This window comes from Ixodes scapularis, unplaced genomic scaffold (assembly GCF_016920785.2).
Source record: "Ixodes scapularis isolate PalLabHiFi unplaced genomic scaffold, ASM1692078v2 ptg000312l_1___fragment_3__unscaffolded, whole genome shotgun sequence".
NCBI classification, from domain to species: domain Eukaryota; kingdom Metazoa; phylum Arthropoda; class Arachnida; order Ixodida; family Ixodidae; genus Ixodes; species Ixodes scapularis.
The window spans coordinates 1,353,953-1,367,098 of NW_024609958.1; the positions used below are offsets into that span (position 1 = coordinate 1,353,953).

The following is a 13,146-nucleotide window of genomic DNA, read 5'->3' on the forward strand; positions in this document are numbered from 1 at the left end:
GAGCAGTGGCTTGCCACACGAGGTAAGCTGCGTACCTTGGCGGCAGACAGTTCGTTGCCAAAACTCTACCTGAACGAGAATCTGACGCGAAGGAACAGGGAACTCTTTTGGATGGTGCGTGAGAGGGCAAGGGTCAAGCAATATAAGTTCACTTGGGTGAAAACTGGGAAGCTATTTGCGAAGAAGTCAGAAAGCTCGCCTGTAGTGCGCATCTATCGGATGGTCGACTTGGAAAATATTGTCTAATTTTTTTCGTTTCTTAATGGCTTGAAAATAAGGCGAGATAACTACCACTTCGAAAAATGGAAGTACAGTTTCATCGATGTTCAGATTTTTCTTCTTTTCAACGTCTCTTGAGCCCAGTCAACGATACTGCTCTTGGCTTATTACATGTAAATATTAGGAGTATTCGTAAATATTGGGACCAGTTTGTAATAACTATCAACAGTGTGATGTCAATAATTGATGTTTTTGTGCTAACAGAGATCAATGTTAAAGAATAGTTTTGTAGTGCCTTTCAGATACCGGGATATAAATCATTTTTTCTCACACGACCAATTGGTCGAGGAGGAGGAATCGCGATATTCGTTAAAGATTCATGGTGTACTGAAAACTTTGATGTAGATTTTTTTCATTGCGAGTCTTTGTCCTTAAGGTTATGGAATTGTGAGTGGTCGTTGTTGTTATTGGCACTGTACAGACCTCCGTCATCTAATGCTTTAAACTTTTTGGAAGAACTCAGAGATACACTTGGTAAATTCCAGTCCGTCGACATCTGTATGATAGGAGATTTTAATATTGACACCCTTCAACCCATTAACTTCCTTGTTTGTGACTATCTGAATTTATTAGCGGAGTTTGGTCTAGAGGAACTGATTCTAGCTCCGACTCGAGAGGAACTTCTGGGTGATCATCTCGTTCTTCATGTCTTGACCATATTAGCGTACGCGCCGCAAATGTCGTTGCGCAGTCAGCTGTAATAGAACAAAAACTAGCGGACCATTACTTTGTTGCGTGTGAACTTACATCAAAACTTAGCGCTAAAACAAAAACAGAAACAACAAAAAGAGTTGAAATAATTTATAAAGTAAGGTTTGATAAGTTAGTTAAGGCCTATAATTGGGATAGTTTGTTGTCCATTCAAGACTTCGTTGAAATTTACAGTACGTTTAGAAATCAATTCGGCTCTTTCAGGGAGCAATCCAAAAAGATTATTACTGTCAGGCGGCGTCAAAATGCACAAGTGTGGTTAACAGGGGATATCTTGTCATGCATTAAGTATAAAGATGCTTTATGGGCTAAATGCCGACGTTCTCCTAAAAATGTTCAGTTAAAAATAGAATTCCGCGCTACGCGAAATCGTGTAAATGCGCTTATCCGGTGCGCTAAGAGAAAATACTTCCGAGAGAGATTTTTGAAGGTAAGGTCAAATATTCGTGAAACTTGGTGTTTACTAAATCAGTTGCGTTGCTCTGGTGTTAGGAGATCCATTGATGATTCACTTGAGAAAGTATTTGATCTTAATGCGACAGTGGCTGAGGATTTCAACAAGTTTTTTGCTAAATTTTCTGGAGTAGAGCCTAACGATGCTACGTTCTCTACAGAATATCTAGAGTCCAATGTTTCCTCGGCTTTCCTTCCTCAAATGACCGAGCTTGATCTACGAACTTGGCTTTTCAGTTTCAAAACAAACAAGGCGCCTGGGATAGATGGCATCAGTGCAGAAGACCTGCAACGCAATTATAACTCTATAAAACACGTGCTTCTTTATATGTTAAATGGTTTTATTTTTTCCGGGATTATCCCAGATGATTTGAAAACTGCACTTGTAAAGCCTTTATTTAAAGGAGGAGAGCGCAAAAAGCTTGACAATTACCGCCCAATTTCTATTTTACTCTGTATAGTCCAGATCTTAGAAAAACGTATCCTTCAATCTATGACGGGGTTTCTTGATCGCTTTAACATTCTATCGCCAACTCAATATGGGTTTGTCAGTGGACGTGGGACCCAGCCACTTCTAGAAGATTTTGCTGATGAATTGAATTATACCTTTGAGAAGCATCAGGTTGCTTGCGCACTTTTTATTGATGTGGCAAAGGCATTCGATACCGTGAGTCATAATATTTGACTAACTAAATTGCAAAACATTGGATTCCGATGCCCATTCCTTTCACTACTTCAGAACTTTTTGTCGGGAAGGACACAACTAGTTTCCATAGCGAATATCCGAGGCTCCAAAGTTAGCTTAAAAGCTGGGGTTCCTCAGGGATCCGTTTTGTCACCTCTCCTTTTTAACATCTTTGTAAACGATATGTCCAGGGCAGTTTCCTCATGTAAATTATTTCAATACGCTGATGACACGGTATTGCTGTCGCAACACCTTGATTATGTTGCAGGAATCACTTTACTCCAAGACGACACTTGTCACCTACATGACTGGTTTAGAGCTAATTGTCTCACGATCAATATACATAAAACTAAGCTTGTTTGCTTTCATAACCCACTTAAACTTATAACTACCGATTATCCACTTTATATGCATACATCTCGGTGTACACCTTGCGACTGTCATCCTGTGTCTTATGTTGATCAAGTTAACTATCTAGGAATACAATTTGAGAGTGACTTGTCGTGGAAAGCCCATTTATCCCAACTTTGTAGAAAACTGCGAAAAGTATCCTGTTTTCTGTATAATGCCAAATCTCTAATACCCATTTCAACCAAAAAGACAATAACTCACGCTTTAGCATACAGTGTATTACGCTACGGAATAACTATTTTTGGTCACAGCCCAGGACTATGGGGCAAAAAAATTGACTCGGTTTTAAAAGGAATATTTAAAAGCATAATGTACGGTGCTACGTCACAAACTGAAGAAGAAATGCTAGCATGCTTGGGTTTGCCTTTTTTTTATCCTTTACTTGTACAAACGGTTGTTCTAAAATACTTCTGGAGCGATACTTTTAAGGTACCTCGTGTCTTATGTAGACCTCTTCGGCGTGTTGAGCGGTTTGAAGTGCCTTTCGTAGAAACAAAGTACGGAAAAAGAGTGCGAAATTTTTACGTTCCATTTATTTTCAACAATTTACCAGATGGTATCTATGCTGTGGACTCTTTAAAAAAAATTGAAAGAATCACTTCAAGTTATTAGGGAGAAGTTGTGACTGCATGTTTCTGTTTGCATATGTTGGAATGACCATCATCACCTACATTGTTCTGCATCTGTAATTGAATTTGAGCTGTGAACTTCTTGTTTGTGGGGACTCTTTCAAGCATGAGCTGTAGGGTGCTGTCCCACAAGCCGCTTCTGGCTTTGACAGGCCCGTGTATCTGCCTTGTTAAATGCGTGTTCCAATAAAAATTTATTAGTATTATTATTATTATTATTATTATTATTATTATTATTATTATTATTATTATTATTATTATTATTATTATTATTATTAATAATAATGAAGAATGAAGAAGAAGAAGTCGCCGGGTTCGGATGTTGGTTTTTACCGTGGCGTGGCATTTTCGAAATGTTTAATGATTTCGCCGATTGAACACCTTTTTCGACGTCCTTCTATCAACCCAAGACGAAGACAGCGCCATTGGAAGTCGCTCAACACCCTTCCGTTATGCGCAAGGCAGAGAAATGGTCTATGGTGATCCCTCGCTCACCTGCATGCTCGCCTTGATTATTCAACGGCTGTCTTTGTTTTTTAAGACCGCTTCCGTGTGCCCGGGCGCAACATAATCGCTCAAGACTCACCACCAAACCACATCAGACCCAGCTCTTGTCAACGAAAGCTGTAGCGCCGTGGTTGAGCCTCATCGGGACCATCTGAGTTCGACGGCTTTGACAAGAAACCCGCGGACATTCAGAACGTTTCCAGCACTGTCAGCGGAGAGTGCTCAGCTGCGACAGACGCCGGTGCCTCACGTGCAAAGCCGCCAAGGTGCATTTAATTTCGCGGGTGAGCCTGGAATTTTTTTACTACATTGGATTGTCCTTCTTAATCGTATTTGCGTTGCACCGTCTCGTGCCACTGCTTTGTCGTCGCTGTTTTGTGGTCATGGCCAATCCTGCAGTGTGTGGTGCTTGCTCCGATCCTATGACAACTGACGGCAGAAAGATGAAGTGCTGTGACTGTTCTAGCCACTATCATTTAGGTAAAAAATGTTCTGGCATTGCCGACGGCACGTTTAAAGGTATGAGCGCAGCCAAACTTGACAAGTGGCGATGCCTCGCATGCCGTGAAGGACAAGCAAAATCCAACTTAAGCATCAACTCCCCGTCCTCGCAAGTAGAGCCACCTGGATTCTTGGATCAGCTTTCGACGGTGCACCAGAAACTTGATCGCCTACTTTCTCTCAAAGACGCCGTGGATAACCTTCAAGAAATGCACCCAAAAATTGATGCCTTGTTGTCATTGAAACTAACGATCGATACTATGCGCAACACCATTAATGAGATGCAAGCATCCCTGAATTTTGTTTCTTCTCAGTATGATTCGCTGGTGAATTCGACGGAAGCCCACGAAAAAGCTGTCAAAGAGCTTCAGACAGAAACCAAGGCTTTGAGGTCATTAGTATCGGACCAGTCGCTTGAAATACAGCAACTGAGAGCGGTACAGAACGACGCCGATCAATCCAATCGTACGTCCAACCTTGAAATACATGGCATTCCCTTTCAACCAAATGAGAATCTTGGAGGCATTCTCACTAACCTTGCAGGGCAGTTGAGCATTGAAGGCTTTCAGCCAGCGCATGTCGAGAAAGCGCATCGCCTGCCTGCTAGACGTGATGCCGTGCCCCCCATACTGGTTCGTTTTTCATCGTCTCCACTAAAAGAACGCTGGATGATGAGTCGTGGCCGCTTGAGTTCTATTCCTTCCGGAGACTCGCAGCCTCGAATCTATTTCAATGACAATCTTACCGACTACAACAAAAAACTCTTCTGGATGGCGAGAACCAGAGGAAAGGAAAAGGGCTATAAGTTTGTGTGGGTTCGACATGGACACATTTTTGCCAAAAAATGCGAAGGATCAACTTTGCTTCGCATTATGAATGTTTTTGATTTGGAGCAAATAGTGTAGACCCTAATGGCGCATTTTTTTCAGTTTAAGTGTAGTGTAGACCTTAATTGCTCAATTTTCTCAGTTTAAGGACCTCAAGTCTTGCACTGAACACTTTAATGTGAACACAGGGACATCTTTTACGTTATTCCATGTCAACATAAGGAGCTTGCGCAAGCACTGGGATGAGTTTAGATTAACCGTAGATAGCGTGCTTCCGATAGCTGATGTGCTCATTCTCACAGAGATTAATATCCATAGTGACGACATTGGACAGTTTTTGTTACCCGGATTCAACAATTTCTTTTATACTCGCGACAAAAAGCGCGGTGGTGGTATTGCTGTTTTTCTCAAATCCACATTGTTATATTCGGAAATTTCTGTATCATTCCTATCATGTGAGTCACTGGCGTTACGTGTCTTTACTTCTACATATGAACTCTACCTACTGGCAATTTATAGACCCCCTTCGGATAGCATTCCTGACTTTCTCTCCGAACTTCGCTGCTGTATACAGTCGTTGCCACTCACTGCAACTCTTTGTCTTACAGGAGACATTAACATTGACCTCTTAAAGCCTTCCAAAGCTATAGTTTGTGAATACCTCACTCTATTGGCCGACTGCGGAATAGAACCATCTATTCAAGCCCCGACAAGAGAAGAATATCTAAATACAAGACTTGTCAGCACATCCATTGATCACATTAACCTAAGGGCACCTTTCTCAACAATCAAATCAGCCGTTATAACCCAGAAACTATCAGACCACTACTTTATAGCATGTCAGTTGGAATTTCCTGGTGTAGTGGGTGCTGTGCCCAATACTCAAATCCGCCAGATTGAAATAGTTGACCGTCAGAGATTTGACAAGCATGTTTCCGACTATGACTGGGTAACATTCCAACGGTCTGTATATCCTTCAGAAGTATATTCTTCCTTTGTTGAACTCTTCCAGAAGTTTGCTAACGCATCAAAAAAAGTATTTTTTTTAAAGCAGAGGAACTCCAATTTACGCTGGCTTAACAATGACATATTAGCTGCAATTAAACTTAAACAAGTTGCTTGGAAACGCTGCCGGCGCTCACCACACAACCAAAGCCTGCTTGCAGAATTCAGATCTATCCGCAACAGAGTTAGCGCACTCATTCGCTCTGGTAAACGGGCTTATTTTCAAAAGCAGTTTTCTGAATCTCGGAGCAACGCTGTTAAAACCTGGTCATTGATCAACGAATTGCGCGGTGTCTCCCCGCGCGTGCAAGGAAGCATTTTAAAAGACACCTTTGGTATTAACTCACTCGCTGCTGCAAACCGCTTTAACGATTTCTTTGCTTCTTTTTCCGGAACAGCCAAAAAAAGCTCAATCTGTTCATCTATTCCTAACTTGAACCCTGCTTCCGCTTTTCTCCCTTACATGACAGCAAACGACTTAGAATCTATAATACTGAGCCTCAAATTGAACAAATCCCCTGGAATAGATAAAATACGTATTAGTGATCTTCGAAGAAATTTCACTTACATTAAGGATACACTCCTTTTACTTTTCAGCAATATGATCGAGACTGGTATCATACCCCGTGAATTAAAAACTGCTGTTGTCAAACCCCTATTTAAGGGAGGTCAGAGAAGTAAGGTAGAAAACTATCGCCCAATATCTATTTTGCCATGTCTGGCACAAATATTAGAAAAATATATTTATATGACGATGGCATCCTTTATTGATAAATATAAGATTATGTCTCCGAGTCAGTATGGCTTTATAGCTGGCCGAGGAACACGTACCTCTCTTGGACACGTTTTCTGATGACTTAAATTATGGCTTTGAGAATAACTTGTTCACTTGCGCATGCTTCCTTGACGTGTCAAAAGCGTTTGATACTGTTAATCACTCTATACTACTTAGCAAAATTTCAGCCATAGGATTTCGTGGACCTTTCTTGTCACTTTTAGAAAATTTTCTGCTTGGGCGCACACAGTTGGTTTCGGTGAACAATGTGCAAAGTTCCACAGTTAGTTTAAAATCTGGCGTTCCGCAAGGGTCCGTTCTTTCTCCACTATTGTTTAACATCTATGTCAATGACTTATATAGCGTGGTTTCAAACTGCATTATTTACCAATATGCAGACGACACCCTTTTATTAACACGTCATACTTCCTACCCATAAGCGCTTCAGATGCTCCAGCAATCCTCCAACAAAGTCATGGACTGGTTTTCTCGGAGCTTGATTTCTATAAATGTGTCGAAAACAAAACTCGTCTGCTTTCGCAATCCCTTGAAAGTAGTGTCCTTAAATATTCCTTTTTTGCTACACACATCAAACTGTAGCTCGTGCCACTGTGCTGAAGTGCCGTATTCCGACTCTGTAAAATACCTTGGTATACACTTCGACTCCGACCTTTCGTGGAATTCTCATCTAACGAAAATATGTTCGAAGTTGAGAAGCGTTTCTTGTCTGCTTTATAACATCAAAACTTTCATGCCCCTCGGCTTACGCAAACGCGTTGCCTATTCGTTAGCCTATAGTCACCTGCGCTATGGAATAACTCTTTTCGGTTCATGCTCTAATTTATGGCAAACGAAAATAGACAATATCTTTAAGGGGATTTTGAAAAACGTGTGCTATAACCTCAATGATTCTCATTTAGACCATTTTGAGACATTGTCAATGCCGAACTTTAGATCTCTTTTTTTAGAAACAGTTCTGATCAATCACTACTGGTCTGACGACTTTAAAGCTCCTCGTCTCGTCTCACGGCAGCTACGGAACGTTTCCAAATATCTCGTCCCGAAATGCTACACACGGTATGGCAAAACTATGCGTTCATTCTACGTTCCAGACATTTTTAATCAATTACCATCAGATCTCTGGAACATTACGTCAAAGAAAAAACTAAAAAAGCGCCTCCGTCATATGGATATACTAAAAGAAAAAGGATAACTGTCTTTTTTTTTCACATTTCTGTGGAGTATGTTTTTGTGACTAGGAGAGACTCATCGCGTGGTATTTCTGTCCCTCATATTTTGTGTCGTTCTTTGAATGTGCTGTGAACAGACGTGCCGTGTGAGTGCGCCCTTTTTTGTTCATTCTGCTAGACTCCTCATCCCGAAGATCTGTGCCTCAAAGTTTTGCGTCGGCTTTTTTTTAATGTCCTGTGACCAGACGGACAAACCAATTTTAACTCTTTTTTTCTCCTGTTTTCTTCAAATAATTTATATTGATTAGTACCGCTGAAGTGGACATTTACTGTGGACTTCTAGTGTCTTAACGTTTTTGTTTTTTTTTGACCGATTATGTTATCAATTCTACCCAAAAGGGTTCAGTCACACAAGCCCATGTCGGCTTTGACGAACCTGACAGCTTCATGAGTATAGTCCTCGAAAATAAATGTATTATTATTATTATTATTATTATTATTAGTAGTATTATTATTATTATTATTATTATTATTACTTTGTTGGATGTCGTTTAGACGCTCAGTTACCCGAAGAGCAAGGAACCAGGCGCGATTGTTCGTGGATTTCAATAACGGATACGGTACAATTCGATGCTTTGGTCGCTGCCTTTGACTGGAACGAACTCCTGGTGTCCATAGAACCTTCCAATGTTTATAAAGCTTTCGTCGAGGTATTTCAATCCTTTTATTGTGCCGCCAAGAAAAAGGTTAATTTCAAACGACGGTCTTATAAGCCATGGTTTAATTCTGATATTATGACTGCAATCAAAGAAAAAGATACGTTGTGGTCACGTTCCCGTCGTTCACCAAACAATTTGCAGCTAAAAGCAGAGTATCGAAGCGCTCGGAACAAAGCTAATGCAATTATACGGTCTGCCAAACGATGCTACTTTCAGCGAAGACTCTTTGAGGCAAGATCGAATCCACGTGAAACATGGAAGTTGATTAATTCTTTTACTGGGCGGGGAGAAAAGGCTTCGCTTCTTGACTCCCTTCAAAAACACTTCGGCACAGATCTGCAATCAGTAGTAAACGACTTCAACAAACTTTTTGCATCGTCATCGGGCTTTGCGCGAGACAGCGATTTCAAACCGCTTGCCTCGAGCGCAAGTATTAGTTAATCAAACTCGGCGTTTCTTCCTCTTCTCACAATAGAAGAATTACACTCCATTTTGTTTTCTTTAAAACGCAATAAATCTCCTGGTATTGATACAATTCGTATTAATGATCTCTGCCGAAACTTTGGACATGTTCAGCACGTTCTTCTCACCATGATAAATCAGTTCTTGGTCTCTGGCGTCATTCCAATTGAACTCAAAACCGCACTTGTGAAGCCTGTTTTCAAGGGAGGATCGCCTAACAAGCCTGAGTGCTATCGCCCTATTTCTATATTACCTTGCATTGGAGAAATTTTGGAAAAGCATTTGTATCTTGTAATGTCCAGCTTCATTGAAACTCACAACATCCTGTCGCCTAACCAGTATGGTTTTGTTGCTGGAAAGGGCACTCAACCACTGCTGGAAGATTTTTCTGACCTACTACACAGTGCTTTTGATCGAAACTTATGTTCATGTGCAATTTTTCTTGATGTCGCCAAGGCCTTTGACACGGTCAGTCATAAGATGCTTCTTTTTAAACTGCAGAATTACGGTTTCCGTGGACCATTTATTGCATTGCTTAAAAATTTCTTTCTTGACCGCTCCCAAATCGTATCTATAGGAAATTTCAAAAGTGCTCGGCTGATGCTAAAAGCCGGTGTGCCCCAGGGATCGGTTTTGTCTCCATTGTTATTTAATCTTTTTGTTAATGATATCTCAACAAGGCTCATTAGTTGCAAAATTTTTCAGTATGCGGATGATACTTTATTTGTCTCTAGTCACATTAATTACCGCCAAGCTGTGCAGTTATTGCAACATGATTCTGCACGTCTAATGGACTGGTTTTATGACAATTATATTACTATTAACGCATCCAAAACTAGACTTGTTTGCTTCAGGAATCCGCTGAAGAGTGTAGAATTGGACTCATCATTTATGTTACACAAATCCAGCTGACTTGATTGTACATGTAGCTCCCTGAAATATGTTGACACTGTTAAGTACTTAGGCATATTCTTTGATTCAGATTTGTCGTGGTCAACGCATTTAACCCATGTTTCTGGCAAGCTTCGCAGTGTGCGCTGCTTACTTTACAATAATAGGGTGTTTATGCCATTTGCCGTTAGAAAATCAATTGCTACTGCTCTTGCTTGTAGTATGCTAAGGTATGGCATCACATTATTTGGTAACTGTGCAGAAATATGGCAAACTAAAATTGACCGCATCCTTAGGAATTTGTTAAGAAGTGTTGGTTATCATTATGATCTTGCACCAGAAGCTGACATTTTTGAGGCTCTACAACTACCTAACTTCCATTCACTTTTTTGCAATGTGTTGTTCTTTCTCATTTCTGGTGTAGCGAATTTAAACATCCCTTTGTGCCCCGCAGAGATTTGCGTACCTGTGATCGCTTCATAATCCCCCGGTGTTTCACAAGATATGGTAAGCGAGAGCGCTCTTATTATGTGCCATACATTTTTAACCGACTCCCCGACCACTTCTTTGAAGCTACAAATAGGAGAAAATTGAAAAATCTATTGAACTGCTTTATGCTTTAATTCATTGTACAATTTCAATAATGTATTGTCGTGTTATATGTTGTATCTAATATGTTTGCTGGGATATTGTGTGATTATTTTCTGTTTCTCACATAGTGCGATACCTGTTTTAAATGTGTGCTCTACGGACTTCTTCTATGCTATCTGTGACATTCCATTTGCTGGGTTCTGTCCTTCAAGCCTCTACTGGCTTCGACCGACCAGTCACCTTATAGTGTTATGAAGGTATCTAAATAAATGAAATGAAAAAAAAATGAAATTATTATTATTATTATTATTATTATTATTATTATTATTATTATTATATAATAATACATGCGTCCGAGCTGGGCGCCATCTTTGCCAAGATGGCGCCCAGCTCGGACGCATGTATTATCTGCTCCCGCTGCTTCTACGGAAGACAGAGGTTTCTACGCTGTTCTGGGTGCCAGTTACGTGCCCACACCAAGTGCATCTGCTGGCCGGAGAATGAGACCACCTTTCTTCAATCTGGGGTGAGCTCCTTTATCTGCAAGAGTTGCGAAAAAATCAGCGGGGATACTAGGCCTAATGGCGATAGCCAGGCCGGCCTCGACGAAGCATCGCTCAGCCACCACTCCTCACCGCCCTCCCCGACCGCTTCCAACCGCCCGGAGGGGCCAGCTTCCTCCTCCCCCGGCGGTCCCAACGCAGACATGGAATCCTAACGGGCCCTCCTCCTCGACTCCCTCAAGGGGATCTCCTTCCTCACGGACGAGGTTGCTGCTCTTCGGGACGAGAACGCTCAGCTTCGCCGCGAGTACAGGCAGTCTTCCCAGCTGCAGGCGAGTGCCATACAGTCTTTGCGGACGGAACTCAGAGCTGTGCGCGAGACTCGGAGCCAAATGGGGCCGGCCGGCGGAAGACAGCTGCCATTTTCCTACGCCGCGGTGACGAGCCCCCATCATCCGCTATCTCCGGCGCGAGGGGGAGGAGGCACCCCTCTTCTCGCAGGGGGGGCCTCTTCGAGCGCGCCGGTCGACGGTCTCTCTGCGACCTTGAACGGGTCGCGCACCGACCTCGCTGAACCTGTCCAGCCTTCGGGGCACCCACGCCGTCGGGACCCATCCAACTTTAACGGGGCTGGGTTCCGCGGGGCGGGACACAAGTTCCCCACGGCAAGGCGTCCGTTGTTGAGGGGAGGTGCGGCAGCCAGCTGTATACCTGTGGCACTGCCACCCCCTCGTCCACGTCACCAACGCGCTGTGTTCGTGACGCGTCTCGGCTCATCTTGTGATCCTGCAGGCCTTCAGGCTCACATCCAAGGGCGGGGCCCTGTTCGCGAGCTCGTATGCACCCGGCTCAAGACACGGTATGAGGGCTACTCGTCCTTCCACGTGACGGCTGCGGAAGACGAAATGGAGAAACTTTTTGATCCCCTCCTCTGGCCAGAGGGAAGCCTCTTCAAGGAGTTCACAGGCCAGCTGACTGACAGCCGTACCTATCAAGCGGTATCTCCAACACCTTTCTCCAATAATGCCGAAACAGATACCTAAACTAGACATTTATTATCAAAATGTCCGAGGTCTCCGCACAAAAGCTAATGAATTTTTTTCTAACGTAACCCTAACTCATGCATCTATTATTGTGCTAACCGAGACCTGGCTCTGCTCGAATATTTCTTCATCTGATCTCTTCCCACCAAATTTCACAGTATTTCGACGCGATCGCACATTCTCTACATTGAAAAAGACAGGGGGTGGGGTGCTGATAGCAATTGATACGTCGTTACAATGCGTTAGGCGTCCAGATCTCGAGACATCATTTGAGTCAGTGTGGGTAGAGCTACAATGCGCTAATGGCGAGCGTATCCTTCTCGGCTCTTATTACTTGCCCCCTGATACCTCTCCTGATGATTTTAGCCAATGTCTACTAGGCATTGAGCGCACAACCAACGCCCTTGAAAAATTTAAATTTATGGTTCTTGGCGATTTTAATGTCCCCAACATATGTTGGGAAACAGCCTCTGCGTCCTCAAAACATTACTATATTATTCAAAAATCTCATCTTTTGCTTAATTTCGCATCATTTACGAACTTAAGACAATATAACTGTATCCCGAACACCCAGGGCAACATGCTTGATCTTTGCTTCTCGGATCTTGACTGCATAGATGTAACTGAGGGTGCGTCAGGCTTGGTTCCCCCCGACGGATATCACCCCCCTTTGGAGATTAGTGTACCTGTCCGACAGGGCATGAGACGTTGTTCACGGAAACATCCTGAAGGGAATAGACACAATTTTTGCGCTGGAGATTATGTTAGTTTGTACGATCATTTCTCCAATTACGACTGGTCCTCAATTATCCTGTGTTCTGACGTTGATCAACAGGTTCGCGATTTCACTCGAATCGTCCGAGAAGGAATGGATCAATTCATCCCGCTTCGTAAAACATCAGGCTCAAAGTTTCCCTTCTGGTTCTCGCACGAATTACGTACTTTAATGAATAAGAAATTGCGC

The 13,146-nt window shown here is 42.5% G+C and overlaps 1 protein-coding gene across 1 annotated transcript in view; it reads right to left on the reverse strand.

Moving 5' to 3' along the window:
* The window catches only part of LOC115326148, an 89,143-nt gene extending 84,389 nt beyond the window's left edge, over window positions 1-4,754 (reverse strand). The window contains exon 1 of the mRNA XM_040223575.1: window positions 4,713-4,754. Coding sequence (XP_040079509.1) covers window positions 4,713-4,754 — 42 coding nt within the window. The remainder of the gene's footprint in view (window positions 1-4,712) is intronic.
* Window positions 4,755-13,146: the final 8,392 nt, after the last annotated feature.